Source organism: Ciconia boyciana, chromosome 1, assembly GCF_034638445.1.
Source record: "Ciconia boyciana chromosome 1, ASM3463844v1, whole genome shotgun sequence".
Taxonomy (NCBI): Eukaryota; Metazoa; Chordata; class Aves; order Ciconiiformes; family Ciconiidae; genus Ciconia; species Ciconia boyciana.
Window position 1 is genome coordinate 126,468,351 of NC_132934.1, and position 15,489 is coordinate 126,483,839.

A 15,489-nucleotide genomic window follows, 5' to 3' on the forward strand; every position below is an offset into this window, starting at 1 on the left:
AGACAAGTTTTTCAGGTAAGCAAGTCATTCCTTAGGTCTGAAATAGATTTAGCTTTGAAGACTGTGAATTCTAAGACTGCATTAACTTAAAATAAGTGTGTTACTCGGAAAAGAGAGTTGGTACTTGTGAAGTTGAAAAAGGGATTAGCAAGAAGACAGGTAATGATTCCTCCCCCCCCCCCCCCCCATATAGAAGATGGGTATCGGTACCATATCATTCATGGATCATAGCACAAGTAAATGAAGATAGGAAAGGGGGAAAAAGTATTGTCTTTTATAAATGTGTAGGGTTTTTTGTTTGTTTTTGTTTGGGGTTTTTTTTGTGGCTAATAGATCATTTTTGCAAGCTTGTCTTTTGAAGATGCTTTGTAGGATTAAGCAAAAAATGGAGTGACAATTTTATAAGAACTGATCTCCCATTAATAATGGCATATTTCTGCCCTGTATTGTTTGCTTATTGGTTTGTTCACACTATCGGTTTGTATCAGTTTTGAAGCAAGTCATTACAGCTAAATTCCTTGAGTCTATTTTATGTGGTTTTGTATAGACTATTTTGGTGTGGAGTGCTGTTTAATGTGACCAAACCATATCTATACAACACAGTGTCTTTGAAAGCTATTCAGAAAGGCTTTGCTTCCACATATCTGACACCATGCTCTTGTGTTATTTGCTCCAAACATACAAGTAAGTGTGTGAGCAATCAAAAATTAAAGATAATCATACGGAGTTCTTCCTTCTCTTACTGGTGTGTTTACTTCTCTAGAGACTCCACTGGGTTCCTCTTCTACTCTTGTTCTGGAGACTGACATCAGAGGTAGCTAGCAGAGGGTCCTCTAATCCTATCATAGGCCAACATGAGAATGTCAGAACATATGTTCTGACAGAACTGATGGATTAATAAAGCATACTTGTGCATTTGGTTTGTAAAATATGTATTGTTGAGCCTGAAAGAGCTTGATGATGGTATGCTGAGACTCATTACAGAGCTGTGATCAAAAATTCCTTAAGAATCATTTTTTCATGACTTAGAATTCTTGAATTAGTGCTGTTCTGATAGGTGCTTTTCAGCAAGTGTGAAGACCCATCCTGCAAAACATACAGTTCATGAGGGGAAAAAAAAATGCAGGTAATTTTTTTTTTTTTGGTCCCCTGTCTGATGACCACAGTGAGATTTTCATCATGAGTCAAATGAGAAATGTTACTTGATTAATTGAAGCATGAAATAGAAAAATATAGAAGCAGATACCAGTTTATAAACTGATAGAGCACAGACAATAAAATATTTTCTCAAATGCAGCTTGTAATCTTGTTTTACAGACAGTAAAGACTGCAGTAGTGGGGAAGTTGTTCTGCAGCCATGTTATATTCCACAGTCACTTTCCAGTAGTATTTCCTCAAGTTCCTTTGGTGCAACCACTGACTCAAGCTATGAAGATTCTCAATCAGGTATAGTGCAGCTGTTCACTTTAAACACTTTGAGCTCTTACAACTGCTTTTCAGCTTACTGCTTTAAAGAGATATGTTTCACATTTGTAAGCTTTGCCTGAAATGCTTCTGCACATGTAATCAATGAATATTGGGGAGGCTGTCCTCTTCTGTGGCACCATGGGAAACCTGGCTTAGAGTATAGAAGCGGAAAAAACTCTCCTTCCTTTTAGCAGACTAAGTGGAAGGGAGATCAGTCAAACTATTTAAAAAAAAAAACAAAAAAACCAAAAAAAACCAAAAAATGTCAAGGTCCCATTTGCAATAACATGTTCATGGAGAAGCCAGCAATAAAATAAGTACTGAACAAACCTAAGGGATTAGTTGCTAAGAAGGGCATTGTTTCTGTAGTCATGAACTAACCAACCATATACACTCTGTAAGTATGCTGTATTCTGCAAAGTTCTAGTTGTACGCTCAGGTTAGATTTTAATATTTTTATTGCATTTATGAAGTACTGTATAAAAACAACTGTTGTCAGTGGGGCTTGGTTAAGGCACTGTTCCATATGAACTAAGAGTAATAGATCTTTTGTAAGGTTGTCAGGTGACTAGTATCTGAGGCTGTTGACATATCTCTTCTTTCAGCTGCTAGTTTTGTAACTAGGTAGTTAGAACACCAGAAGTTACTGCTGCTGTTTCATCACTGTTAGGATTCCACTCTTGCAGATCTGCTGATGTTTGTGTGGTCATTCTCTAAGGTATTACCAAGACAAATAGGGGTAGTTAAACAGATTCAATAGTAGCTCTTTACCAACATGATTCATTTTTAATGGAATGATAAAAGAAGAATTCAAAAGAGCAACTCCGTTTCAGATCTGAAAAGGCAATAACCTCTGGCAAAGGTGGCAGTGACAAGATGGTGAAAGTAATCTTGTCAGCCATCAGAACTGCACAAATTCAGATCTGACTGCATGATGATCTTACAAAGGACGAGTCTCTTTTCTCCATATTGTATTGGTTTTTATTCTTAAATCCTAACAAGATTTTTTTTATTCAGTGTATAAGGTCTTAGTTTTATTTTTGCATCATTTAATGAAACATTAAAACTGCAACAGTGGTATTGAAATACACCTTCAAGGATGGAATGATCTAAGTTATTTGTACTATGAAGAAAAGTGTTCTTTGTTTTCTTAGTTATCTTTTATGCAATAATATTGTTGTTGATGATGTTAAAACTGGTAGTTGTTAAAATATATAATCTAAGTTTTGACCAGGTCAGAATTTAGGAGAGAGAAGGCCCAACAGAGGGTAGAAAAGTCCAAAGGCTTATAGATTGGGGTGTAGGCTTGGTTATACCTATACAATACCTGATGAAACTGTTTGGACACAAGTCAGTTACTGAGCCATGTTATGTGATTAGGGTGGGGAACTAGCGTGGAGTAGCTGGTAAAGCTATACCTACTGGAACTGTATGCAAGACTGTTTCTTTAAGATTGCTGTCTGTGGTTTTGTAAGCCATGCCTGAATTTAGTTTTTCTGATTGGGTAATAATTTTTCTTTAAGCGAAATTAGATTCCAAGAATATAATTTGTTCTATTCCCAAGATGCGTACATGTCACTTAAATTGTTTATTCCTGAAATAAGTTGATCATTCGTTGTCTGACAGGTTTTTTTGTTTTCTGAAAACAATTCTGTGTTAAAATAATATATTTTTTTTACTAGACAAAAATAAGGAAATAAGGAATCTTTCTGGATTTTTTTTTTTTGTATATCATTCAGAGTCAGACACTACTTTTGAAAGTGAGAGTGGTGAAAAGATGAGTGAAGAGAGTGAAGCTGACAGTCAAAGTGATGGGAGAGAAAATAACTTTGAATTATCATTTTTTCCTGATGAAGATAAAGAGGAGTACATCTTCTTTCAGAAAACCCTAACTGCTGTTAAGAATTGGTTCACTCTCTTTGGTTGGTCTAAGGGACAAAATCCTATTTCAATACCATATTCACTAAGACGGTAATTCATATCTGCTTAGAGCTAACTTTTATGTCTGCCTAATAAAATGTTAACATATATACTAAAGTGTTGTGGATATGATCTGAGGAATATAAACACACTCTAATGCACAGTCATATATTAAAGTTGTAGCATCTATGTGCTGTTTATATGGAAAATGTCATTCAGGTGTTATTTTTCATTTTCTAAAATGTATTTCCAACTATGATGCTCTAATATATCATAATGCAGTGTATGTTAAATATGCAGTTCAAGCTACATGTCACAGTCTTAACTGAAATTGATTCTCCTTCCAGAATGAACACAGTTCTAGCAATTGTCACTTCTTTGGTGGCATAAATAAGTGTTTTAACAATATGTCTTCCACTCCCCCCCCCTCCCCCCCCCATACTCTGAAGATCAAGAAACAAGATGGGAAAGCAAATTTCATAATCAACAGTCTTGCAAACACCCTGGAAATATATCAGTCTTAGTGGCATCACTTAGTTGATCTTATCTAGCTTGCTACTAAGTAATGAAGAAACTAATCTCCTGGGACACAAACACATAGGCATTTATAAACATGATAGAAATCAAAGTTATGTTTGTCAGAAAGCGATGACAAACACAAATTTATTTATGAAATATTTCACATACACTTATTCAATATTCCATGCAGTTCAAAATTCTTACATTATTATGAAAGTTCTGTAAAAAGAAAAAAGTGCTATACTTTTCAACCTTCTTGCTGCTGTTTTTACTTCATGGTTTATTAAATTTATCATCGTGCTATATATGATGTTAGCTCATTTTATGCATTTAAAAGAATAATATCAGAAGCTTTTTCTCTTTTAGTGATGTGTGTAAAGTCCAGATGACCTCTTCACAAGAAAAGGTTTTTAAACAAAACTTTGGCAAAGATACTAAGACTGTTTATGACATGTTATTCCATCTGAGTGGACAGTTGTTACCAGGCGTTACATCGAGCCAGTCATTGCCCCTTGATCCGGTTGAAAGAATGTTACAGCTGCACTGGCAGCATTCTACATTGCTGGCTTTCCTTAAGTAAGTACATGTATGATAAAATATGCATGCATGCATCTTTTCTTTCCACTTTTTTTATTAGCATAGCATTTTATTAGCCATTCAAACATAATTCCAACTGAACAATATACAGTAGGTTTAGGGTTTTCTTTATACTGTATCTTTTCTGATCCAGGATTTATGCATTATAAACTTTAATTAATTTTTACCAAGGTTATCCTCTGCAGTTTACGCTAATTGAGGTGTCCTTTGGTAGGGTTATATCCAACACAGGAATTCCACATGAACACTGCTCCCTTAATTATGAAAGAAGATGACTCTCAAACCTCATTCCTTAGGCAGACTCAGTAGATAGTTATATCAGGTTTGTCATTAATGATCTTACTATTCCACTGATGCTCTTTGTCCTGTAATTACAGGCTTTAGCAAAAATTTTGTAGACTTACTTTGTAATCTATTAGTCTTTCATAGAACATGCCAAGAAATGGAAGTACTACTGCTGCTGAACAGATTTAGCTATTAGCTACCTTCATTGATAATCTTATCTTGTCATGTAATATGTAACAATTGTCAAAAGATGGTGCAAATCACAAAAGGTTAATAAATTCTTCTTCATCCTTCTTGGCTGTCGCTGCTGTGAAGCAGAGAATAAAAGTATGACTTTCAGAGGAAGTCTAATGTCATGAGATCCTTAGAGATCATCAGAAGCCCTGAAACATAGCATCTCTGCTTCTTTTTAGCATCCTCACCTAGTGTTCAAGAGGCTGTAAAGCCATTTGAAAACTGTCATTTACATACTGTTCTAAATACAAGCTTTTCATCTGAAAATAACGGACAGTGATACAGCTGTATCTGAACTCATAATGAGACCGATGCACACTGCTCCAACAACAGTGGACCTTTATTTGCAAATTTCATCCATGTAATTTTCATTAAAAAGAGGCAGAATAACATTCTTCTGTGCATCATAGATAATGTAGTGGCAGATGATTTGGAGGAGCCATTGCAGCAGTGGCAGAATAATACCTTTGCCTTTTTTCAGTAATGAAGAACAATACTTAGACATTCCTGTTGTTTTCACAACTACACCATCCATTCTGATACTAAATAAAGGAATCCATGGATACATCCCATTGTATTTTCCCATCGTATCTTAAAGGCTAGAGTCATTAGGCAGTGGACTGCTGAAGAATGTCTTACCATCATATCAATTGAAAACTCCCACTAATACCACCCTGCTGATTGTTCTTCTTCTGGAGTGTTGCGTCCTTCCAGAGACCAAGACATTGAGTATGTGGCAATACTGAATCATTGAATCATGGAATCACTGAGGTTGGAAAAGACCTTTAAGATCATCAAGTCCAACCATAAACCTAACACTGCCAAGTCCACCACTAAACCATGCCCTAAGCACCGCATCTACAAATCTTTTAAATACTTCCAGGGAAAATGACTCCACCACTTCCCTGGGCAGCCTGTTCCAATGCTTGACAGCCCTTTTGGTGAACAAATTTTTCCTAATATCCAATCTAACCTCCCCTGGCACAACTTGAGGCCATTTCCTCTCATCCTATCACTTGTTACCTGGGAGAAGAGATCGACCCCCTACCTCACTACAACCTCCTTTCAGGGAGTTGTAGAGAGTGATAAGGTCTCCCCTCAGCCTCCTTTTGTCCAGGCTAAATAACCCCAGTTCCCTCAGCCGCTCCTCATAAGACTTGTGCTCCAGACCCTTCACCAGCTTTGTTGCCCTTTTTGGACATGCCCCAGCACCTCAATGTCTCTCTTGTAGTGAGGGGCCCAAAATGGAACACATTGATATGATGATATCATGCTGAATGGTTGTCTAAGTACATTCAGAGGTTTTTGTATTTATCTAATCAGTATATTGATATTTTCTGAGGTCAGAGTGTCAAAAAACTTCTTTGGTTCCAACCCAAGGAAAATCCTTTCTGTTGCCAGTGCCTTAGGTCTAGTGTTAAGCTAATACTCTGCGCAACTCCTAGGGGAGCAGTCAAGAATAACTTCAAGACGTGCTTCCTCTTTTTAACTCTGTTACCCTTGTTAACAGTTAATTTTCATTAATCCTTGTATAGGCAGCTGGATTGATTCTGCTCAGTTCCTATCAAGAGAGACACAAGTGTCTAACTACTTTTCAAGGGTAGAGCTGATGTACCTTTCAGAGACTTTCACCCTTCAGTGTGGGATTTTACAGCCCTAACTCAAATTAATACAGACTTTAATTTTGGTCTTTTAGGACTGATGTTTCTTCTGTCTAGCTTCAAATGTTTTAATATCTGTTGTGTAACTCATTGTTTGATGGATGAGGCCAGTATGAAGGAACCAAAATAACATAATTTCTCATTGGATGACAGTGATACCTACCATCAGTCATCCTCCAAGTTTGAGTGTGCCACCCAATATCTTTGAGTATACCAGAAAGCCTTCTTGGTTGTTATCAGCTCTGGGAAACACTTCTTTTCTTCACCCTGATTGTGTCAAGTGGCTTGGGCAGACAAGGTAAATTCTTAGCACTTTTTGAATTTGGATAGAGTGGTGCATATGCTGTAAAGCTGGGAGTATACTTTTTAATATGACCCAGTTTAGTGAGTCATTGCACCTGAGAAAGAGAGAGAAAATATCTCTATATCTTATTTATCTCAAGTTTGTTTATTGTAAAATGCAAATAAAAACATTTATTCATAACATTGAAAATTGACAACAGAAGTGGAAATATTTCTTCAAGATCTAGGTGAAGAAATGAAAGAATGTCATCAATCTACTTACATTAAGGTTGTACCAGAAAGGTCTTCTGAAATACCTTATTTTGTTTATATTCTGGCAGCTTCTGGCAAGGAGGCAGTCAGGTTTCTGTCCTTTTGCATACCTTATGCTTGAAGTTACTCCTAACAAAGTCTGTTCAGGAGATTCCATCAAAATATTCATTCATGCAAGTTTCCTTAAAGAGTTTTCATGGGATGCTTTTGGAGCAGTCCTAGATAGGGTCAAAATTTTCTCTTGTTGGAGCCCGGTGGCTCTTATGTCCAGTCTTCCCATTGAGATTTTCCAGGGAATCCAGGTATCTTGCAACTAGCATACATGATGTTAGTTGCGTACTTTAAAATGATGATGAGTTTTGGGGTAAGTGGATCCCAACCCCTTTTGCTAAGCATAACAGCAATTGGAAAGAAATACTTAAGTGTTTCTAAGATAGTTTCTTGGGCAATTTGGAAAACTGTTTAATAGCTAAATTTTAATAAAAGCCTTCAGTCTTACTGAGTTTTGTCTGTTAACTCACTGACATATTCAGAGCAGAATTGGAGCAGCAGCCAATTGGTCAAGACTAAGTTCAGCACCTCTGTACACAGATACATCGATGACTGATGATTGATGAGGTCTGATGGTTGGAAATGAAGTAGTAATCCATAACAACCCTAGCAAAATGATACAGGTTGCCGTAGAAAAGCTGTTCTAAATGGACTCCTGTGCTTATATGTATTTGATGCTAGATGATTAAATTGGTGCTCATTATGTGCTTAGCATTACCACATCCTGTTAGTTTCTGCCTCTTCTAGTTCGCGTGAATTCTATCAGATTTCTTAATTGTTCCTGATTTATAGTTATTCTTTTCCTACTTGTGCATTTTAGGATCACCGAGAATATTTGCATTTCTTCACAGATTGTTATTTAAGAGTGTTTATAGACTATAGTGCAAAAATGTCCGATATCTGCACTACTGTCATGACTGTATGTAATGATGGTAAGACATCCAGAGCCAGCCTAGATATGAGTAATTCATCCATCTGTGATCTGCTATCCCTGCATGTTCATTGTGATTTGTGGAAAGTGCAAATTCCCTCCTGAAGAAGCCCAGGAGAGCGCTCTGAGAATAGAAACATACAGTTCTCAGCCTTCTTCCCCCAACCACTACTTTCTGGTCAGCATAGTTCAAATGAAGCATAATTCATCTTTCAAATTTTCCACTTGCAGGTGGATGTTGTTCGCTGTTTCAAGCAACATTCCAAGTATCAGTTTTATTTTCCTTCCCTCAAAAGGTTTCCTTGGTATATTACCATAGCAATAAAGGAAAAATTTGGGTGTACAACTAACTAATTTGTTGCAGGCTGTGTGTCTTGAGGTAAAACATCTTAACAGTGTGAAAATACTGATCTTGGAGAACTGGCATCATGTTAAATATCGACCTTAATGAGGACGACTTTTTTAAAGACAGTTTTCCTCAATAACAAAATGCAGCCAATTATGAGAACAGTCATATGAGACTGTTCTCATATGAGAACAGTCATATCTAGAACCCATATTTACTATGATGAGATGTAACATTGTTATATAGCTTTTCTGCAGATGAAAATTGTAGATTACACCTATTCCCATATATCTACCAAGTAAAAACATTGAAAGAAAGATAGGACACTTGAAAAGATGAATGTTGTATAGCTTCCTGCTTTTATCATTTGGGAAGAACTGAAGTTTTAAAGGGATTTCATAGGACAAAGTTTATGACTTAATGGAAAATGGGAATTTCAGACATGGTGAGTTTTAGAACCAGACTACTAACTTGATGCTATTTTGAGTCCTTGATTAAAATATTTGTGTTTTAAAAATCATGCTAGATAATTGTATGAAACATGAAATTTCAATAATGTGGGAAGATAATGTCACTATGTAAACTATGGAGACAAAAAATGTGCTGTTACCAGCAAAATATAATTCTGTGTGAAGAGAAATAAGTTGTCATGAACCTAATTTCAAATTGTGATGTATGACTTTGTACATTAAAAGTAAATCGAATTTGAACTGTATGGTACTGGAAAAGTATGATCACGTAATTTGAATGAGAGACTGGTTATATAACAAGAAAAGTGCATCTGATTATTATTCCCAGTAGCCAGGTTAAAAACACAGAGAACAATGTAGATCTAGATACACTAGGATAATCTTTCTGACCTAAAAGGCCGAAAACTATTTTTCTCAGGGGAGCAGAAAAAAATTAAGAATTCTTCATTATTTTTCCCTCTTTCCAGCAACGTTTGTTTCAACCGTGTAATTTGAGATATAGTCTTTTTTCACTTGGAAGTTAACTTTTTTGGTTATTCAGTCTAATGAAGTTGCCTTTTGTTACTGCAATTACTTTTCCTGTTGCATTTATTAGTCACTTGAGAGCAGATGGTAGGTCAGTTTAACAATTAACAGTTTTGAAACACCTTTGCTTACACCCATAAGACTTCCAATATCAAACCTGCAGACAGGTAAAAGCATACTCAAGTTTTAATTCTACTAATGTTATGTAACACGGGTCCTTTGGCTTTCACATGGAAATGGGCATTATGTGTCTTGATACTTTGTGCTATAATAAATCCTTTATGAAGGAGCAATTCTCATAAAGAAGCCAGTCTGTCCAGAGTTGTATGTGCTTTTAGCATTTAGTTGTAGGCGTAGGAACTGAATGTGAACTTCATAAATAGAAGCTATCTAAAGCAATTAATAGAACTGGATCATTAGTCCTAAGTATACTCAGATAGAACTCAGACGGCTTACATATAGGTTGAGCAAGTTGAAAAACTTGGACTGCTCTTAAAAAGAATTATCTTGCTTACCTATTAACTTTTCCTGCTTTATGATTTCAGAAGCCAAGGAGCATATCTTCCTCATGTTATGCCAGAATTTCTGCTTGAACCTGATGATTATAAGAAATGGATTAAAGTGCAAACTGTACTGAAGGTAGGTTTGGGGTTTTTTGTGTGTGTTTTGTTTCTTTATTTCTTCTTTTTTTAATAAAGACCATGTGCTTAGTATCAGTCCTTTGGAGACTAATGGAAGTCCTCTGTGGACCATGAGTGTTCCTACTGCGGTGACTGTTTTGGATTGCATAATCTAAGCACGTGCATGAGATTGAACAGAAATTTAAACTGACACCAACGTTTACACCCTCCTCCCCTGGTTTTTCTCTTCCATGCCTTCCAATACTGCTAATACCTGCGATTAATTTCCAACAGATACGTTTTCTCAAAGTAGAATTAATTTTACTGCTTTCTACTGATTTTACCATTTTTAAAAAAATATCCTATGTGTTGTCTCTCTGTCCTGATTGCTGCTTTCAACTCCTGTCAATTCTTTATTGTGCTTCTTATTCCTGAGATAGCAGCGAACTGTAAATGGTTCTAATGCTGATCACTATTTCACTATAGTAGATGTTATCAGTCATTTATGCCATTGATTTGTTATGTCCTCTTGTGAATTTCGTATCCAAACTGCTGAAATGAATATTGAAAATAAATCCCATTCCTTTATCTGAAGGGTCACATGGCTGAGTTGAAAAAAGGAGATGTGAAAAACTCAGACATGTTTAGCGACAAGCATCTATTCATTCTGGAGGACAGCATATTTGAGACAATGAGCAAACGAGCTTGGACAGATGTGCTACTGCAGGTATACAAGGTAAATTTTAGATACATTTACTATGTAAATTCTGAAGAACTGATGGCAAAAAACTTTGTTTTGAACAAGATCTGTGGTATAGTCAAGTTTTTTTTTTCCAAGCGGATCTTTAAAACTAAATACTTTAAATTATTTTATTTCTCTCTAACAGAGAAGAAAAAAAAATGAGTGATAACATTTTCATTTTCTTAGTTCTGAAACTTTAGCAGTGTGTTAATAAGTTTCAATGAGGAAATGCTATGTTAGAACAGTCTGCATTTGTAGGATTAAATGCTATAGAAATCTTTCTTAAAAATAAAGAAAACTCTTCCATGCTTTTTTGTTACCCTGGTTAGAAACACTTTTCCCTGGAAATACTTAGTTGACTAGATGTATACCCAACCATGGTATTTATTATCTTACATTAGAATGGAATTTTTAAGCAGGTAAGCATTTTTATAATACCTATTCCTTTTAAGGTATAATGAACTTGGTCAGAATGGACTTCTCAAATTTTATTAAATTTTATTTTTGCTGATGTTAGATAAACGTTTTGGATGTCTAAATCATGTTTTCCAAAGTAAATCTGATGTGCTCACCAATGATCAGTAATGTTTGTATGCCTAAAAATAAATATTTACTTATTTCTATTCAAAGGGATGGAAAATAAATGAAAAATATAAATATTATCTGGGCTTTCCAGTACAAGAAAGACATGGACAAACTGGAGTGTGACTCCAGTGAAGGGTCCCAAAGATGATTTAAGAGACTGGAGCATCTGTCATACAGGGAGAGACTGAGAGAGCTAAGACCGTTCAGCCAGAAGAGAAGGTTCAAGGGGGATCTTATCAATGTGTGTAAATACCTGATGGGAGGCTGTGAAGAAGACAGGCTCTTCTCAGTAGTGCCCAGTGACATGGTGAGAGGCAGTAGGTACAAACGGAAATACAAGAAATTCCATTTAAACGTAAGAAGCTTTTTTACTGTGAGGGTGGTCACACACTGGAACAGGTTGCCCAGAGGGGTTGTGGAGTTTCCATCCTTGGAGATATCCAAAACCCAACTGAACATGATCCTTTCAACAGACTGTAGCTGATTCTGCTTTGAGCAGGAGGTTTGGGCTAGACAATCTCCAGAGGTGCCTTGTAACCTCAACTATTCTGTGATTATGTGATTATTTACTGAAAAAGCATAATAAAGAATGACAAAAATTATGTTAAAGAAGGTATGTAACAAAGATATGGAGTTGATCTAAAATAAAAAAAATGAGAAAAATAGCTGAGAGAGTAACAGACAACAAATAGTATGCAGTCATAGTGACCAGAAAGCAAGTCACTTTGCTATTTTTTCAATTTGCTGAATTATTCATAGCTACATGACAGACTAGCACAGAGCAGAAAAACCCCAAAATTAATAGTATGCATGTGTGTTGTTTTGATATTATTTTTTTCCTGATGAGATGAAACTCTAAAAAATAGGTAACTTGAAATGGCTTGATTCAATCTGGTATTGTATTGGGTTTATGTGGCAAGGTTTTGGTAACAAGGGGCTACAAGGGTGGCTTCTGTGAGAAGATGCCAGAAGCTGCCCCCATGTCCAACAAAGCCAGTGCCAACTGGCTCCAAGATGGACCCGCTGCTGGCCAAGGCTGAGCCCATCAGTGACAGTGGTAGTGCCTCTGTGATAACATGTTTAAGAAGGGGGAAAAAAACCTGCTGTGCAACAGCAGCTGGAAGAGAGGAGTGAGAAGATGTGAGAGAAACAGCCCTGCAAACACCAAGGTCGGTGAAGAAGGAGAGGGAGGATGTGCTCCAGGTGCCAGAGCAGAGATTCCCCTGCAGCCTGTGGTGAAGACCGTGGTGATGCAGATTGTCCCCCTACAGCCCATGGAGGTCCACGGTGGAGCAGATATTCACCCTGCAGCACAGGGAGGACCCCATGCTGGAGCAGGGGGATGTACGTGAAGGATGCTGTGACCCCATGGAAAGCCTGCACTGGAGCAGGCTCCTGGCAGGACCTGTGGACCCGTGGAGAGAGGAGCCCACACTGGAGCAGGTTTGCTGGCAGGACTTGTGACCCCATGGAGGACCCACGCTGGAGCAGTCTGTATGTGAATGACTGCACCCCGTGGAAAGGACCCACGCTGGAGCAGTTCATGAAGAACTGCAGCCCATGGGAAGGACCCATGTTGGAGAAGTTCGTGGAGGACTGTCTCCCATGGGAGGGACCTCACACTGGAGCAGGGGAAGAGAGTGAGGAGGAAGGAGCGGCAGAGACAATGCGTAATGAACTGACTGCAACCCCCATTCCCCGTCTCACTGTGGTGCTCAGGGGGGAAGAGGTAGAGAAATTTGGAGTGAAGTTGAGCCCGGGAAGAAGGGAGGGGTGGGGGGAAGGTGTTTTAAGATTTGGTTTTATTTCTCATTATCCTACTCTAATTCAGATTAGCAATAAATTAAATTAATTTCCCTGAGTCAAGTCTGTTTTGCCTATGACAGTAACTGCTGAGTGATCTTCCTGTCCTTATCTCAACCAATGAGGCTTTTGTCGTATTTTTGTCCTGCTGTCCAGTTGAGGAGGGGGAGTGATAGAGCAGCTTGCTGGGCACCTAGTGGCCAGCTGTGGCCAACCCACCACAGGTATATTGGGAAATATACTCTAAACGTTCACAGATGTACTATCAAAAAGTGTCAGCTATTAAAAGTTATGTCTTTTGTTTTGACAAGATATTATTGACGTCTAGGTAAAAGAGAAGTTAACTTCAGTTTTGATCAAATTATTAATAATAGCAATTTGCCACCTAAGAAACTTTCTAGTATTTCTTACAGTAACAGTTTAAAGACATCTTCAAATCAAAAATAAAAAATGAATTTTTAATTTGATAATTTCTGTAGTGTATAATTAACTTTATTTTTTGTATTGTGCAATCTTTTTAAATAAACTTTCTAGCCTTTCCAATATTTGAGAGCAAAGCATCATTATGAATTTACACTACTGTAGGTGTGGGCTACTACTGAAAGAACATGTCTTAGATGGTGATGAAAATGAGGTTTTCCTGGCTACATTTTTCTGCCCCTTTCCTTATGCTAGAACTAGTGAGCAGAGTGGTGCTTCCAAATAGATCTTTCATCTCTCTGACCATTGGTGTAGACACAAGAATGGGACAGAACACATGGTTGCTGGGGATATGAAAAAGTTCAGGTTTAGATCAGCCTAAACCTATTGTGAAGATGTGCACTTCATCATTCTAGTTTTGTTTCATGCATGAGCAGCATGTTTCAGCTTCTCACTCATTGTTCCTTCATCTTTCTATCCTATAATAGTACATTTTTACAGCCTTATAACATCACATTCATCTTCTCTGTCTCTCCTGCTGATGTTTTAGGAATTATATGTCTCTGCTTTACTTTTTTGTTGTAGCCTTATGCAGTTTGGCTAACATGGTATTCAATTCAAGATAATAAAGCATAAGCAGAACTCTTAAGAAAACATGACTTTACATTGGAAATAGTCACTTAACATTCAAAGTCCTGTTCTCTCTTCCATACCCTTTTGTTCAAACCCATTTTTGACAAGGGTGACTGACTGCTGTTGAACAAGGTTTATTTATTTATTTTATTAAATTTGTAAAGAAAGCATGAGAACAATAAGGAAAAACAGTATATGAACTGTCAAGACAGCAAGATTGGTTTATATAAAAAAAATTTATTTGGGCTAGTGTTGAAATATTCTGAAGTTAAGAGAATGTTTTCTATCTTAAAAGCAGTTTCATTAAAATGAAAGTAGAGACAAGCCTTTTTGTGATTATGATAGCCTGATTTCAAGCAAGATAAGACGAAACAGAATCCTTTTACTCACATAGCATGCTGCAAATTTCAGAAAATGTTAAAAGAATTCATCTATTTACCAGAGCTGTTTTGTTATCCAATTTTATTTTAGAAATAAAATGCTGTTATTAGAAATACTTAATATTATTCTTTGTCAACTAAAATGTCATCCCATATTGCTTTCATGTCCATACCTGATGCATTATGGTCCACTGATTTGTTATGAAAACTTCTGTTGCTGGAGAAGTTCCAGAGGAAAAAACGTATACATAAATCGATCTCAGAAAAATAGAAAATGAAGTTTATTCTGAAGAAAGGGTAGAACCTGTGGAGAATAAAAGGGGAAATTCATCAATCATAAAGATACACTTTTAGTTCGATTCTTGAGCAAGGGCTAAAATACTGATGATATTCTACAAATCTTGAAAGTCTAGGCTAATGGAAACACATGGACACTGACAGCATACGTGGCGATTTAGCCCTTGGGTCAGGCCAGATTTTCAATAAAGATGATTTAGTAATTTAGTAGATGCATGTAGTAATAAGGATGCTTTTTATAGTTGTAAGTAATAACATGTCCTAACCTTATAGCTGATTTTTTAAAAAAATAAATATAGTGTGCTCCAAAAAGCCACTGTATGCTGATAGGAATGTAGGAATCCTACATTCAATAGGAATGTAGATATGGGCATCTCGGATTAGGTGGGATTGGACTTGTTAAGAGACAGTAAAAGAATGTCTTATGGGTAAATAATGTTTCATATTT

The 15,489-nt window shown here is 36.8% G+C and overlaps 1 protein-coding gene across 1 annotated transcript in view; it reads left to right on the forward strand.

Moving 5' to 3' along the window:
* Positions 1-15,489, forward strand: part of CFAP47 (cilia and flagella associated protein 47) — a 354,495-nt gene that overhangs the window by 65,790 nt on the left and 273,216 nt on the right. Inside the window, exons 28-32 of the mRNA XM_072852476.1 lie at positions 1,318-1,446; positions 3,207-3,438; positions 4,273-4,482; positions 10,107-10,200; positions 10,777-10,917. Of these exons, the coding sequence (XP_072708577.1) occupies positions 1,318-1,446; positions 3,207-3,438; positions 4,273-4,482; positions 10,107-10,200; positions 10,777-10,917 (806 nt within the window). The remainder of the gene's footprint in view (positions 1-1,317; positions 1,447-3,206; positions 3,439-4,272; positions 4,483-10,106; positions 10,201-10,776; positions 10,918-15,489) is intronic.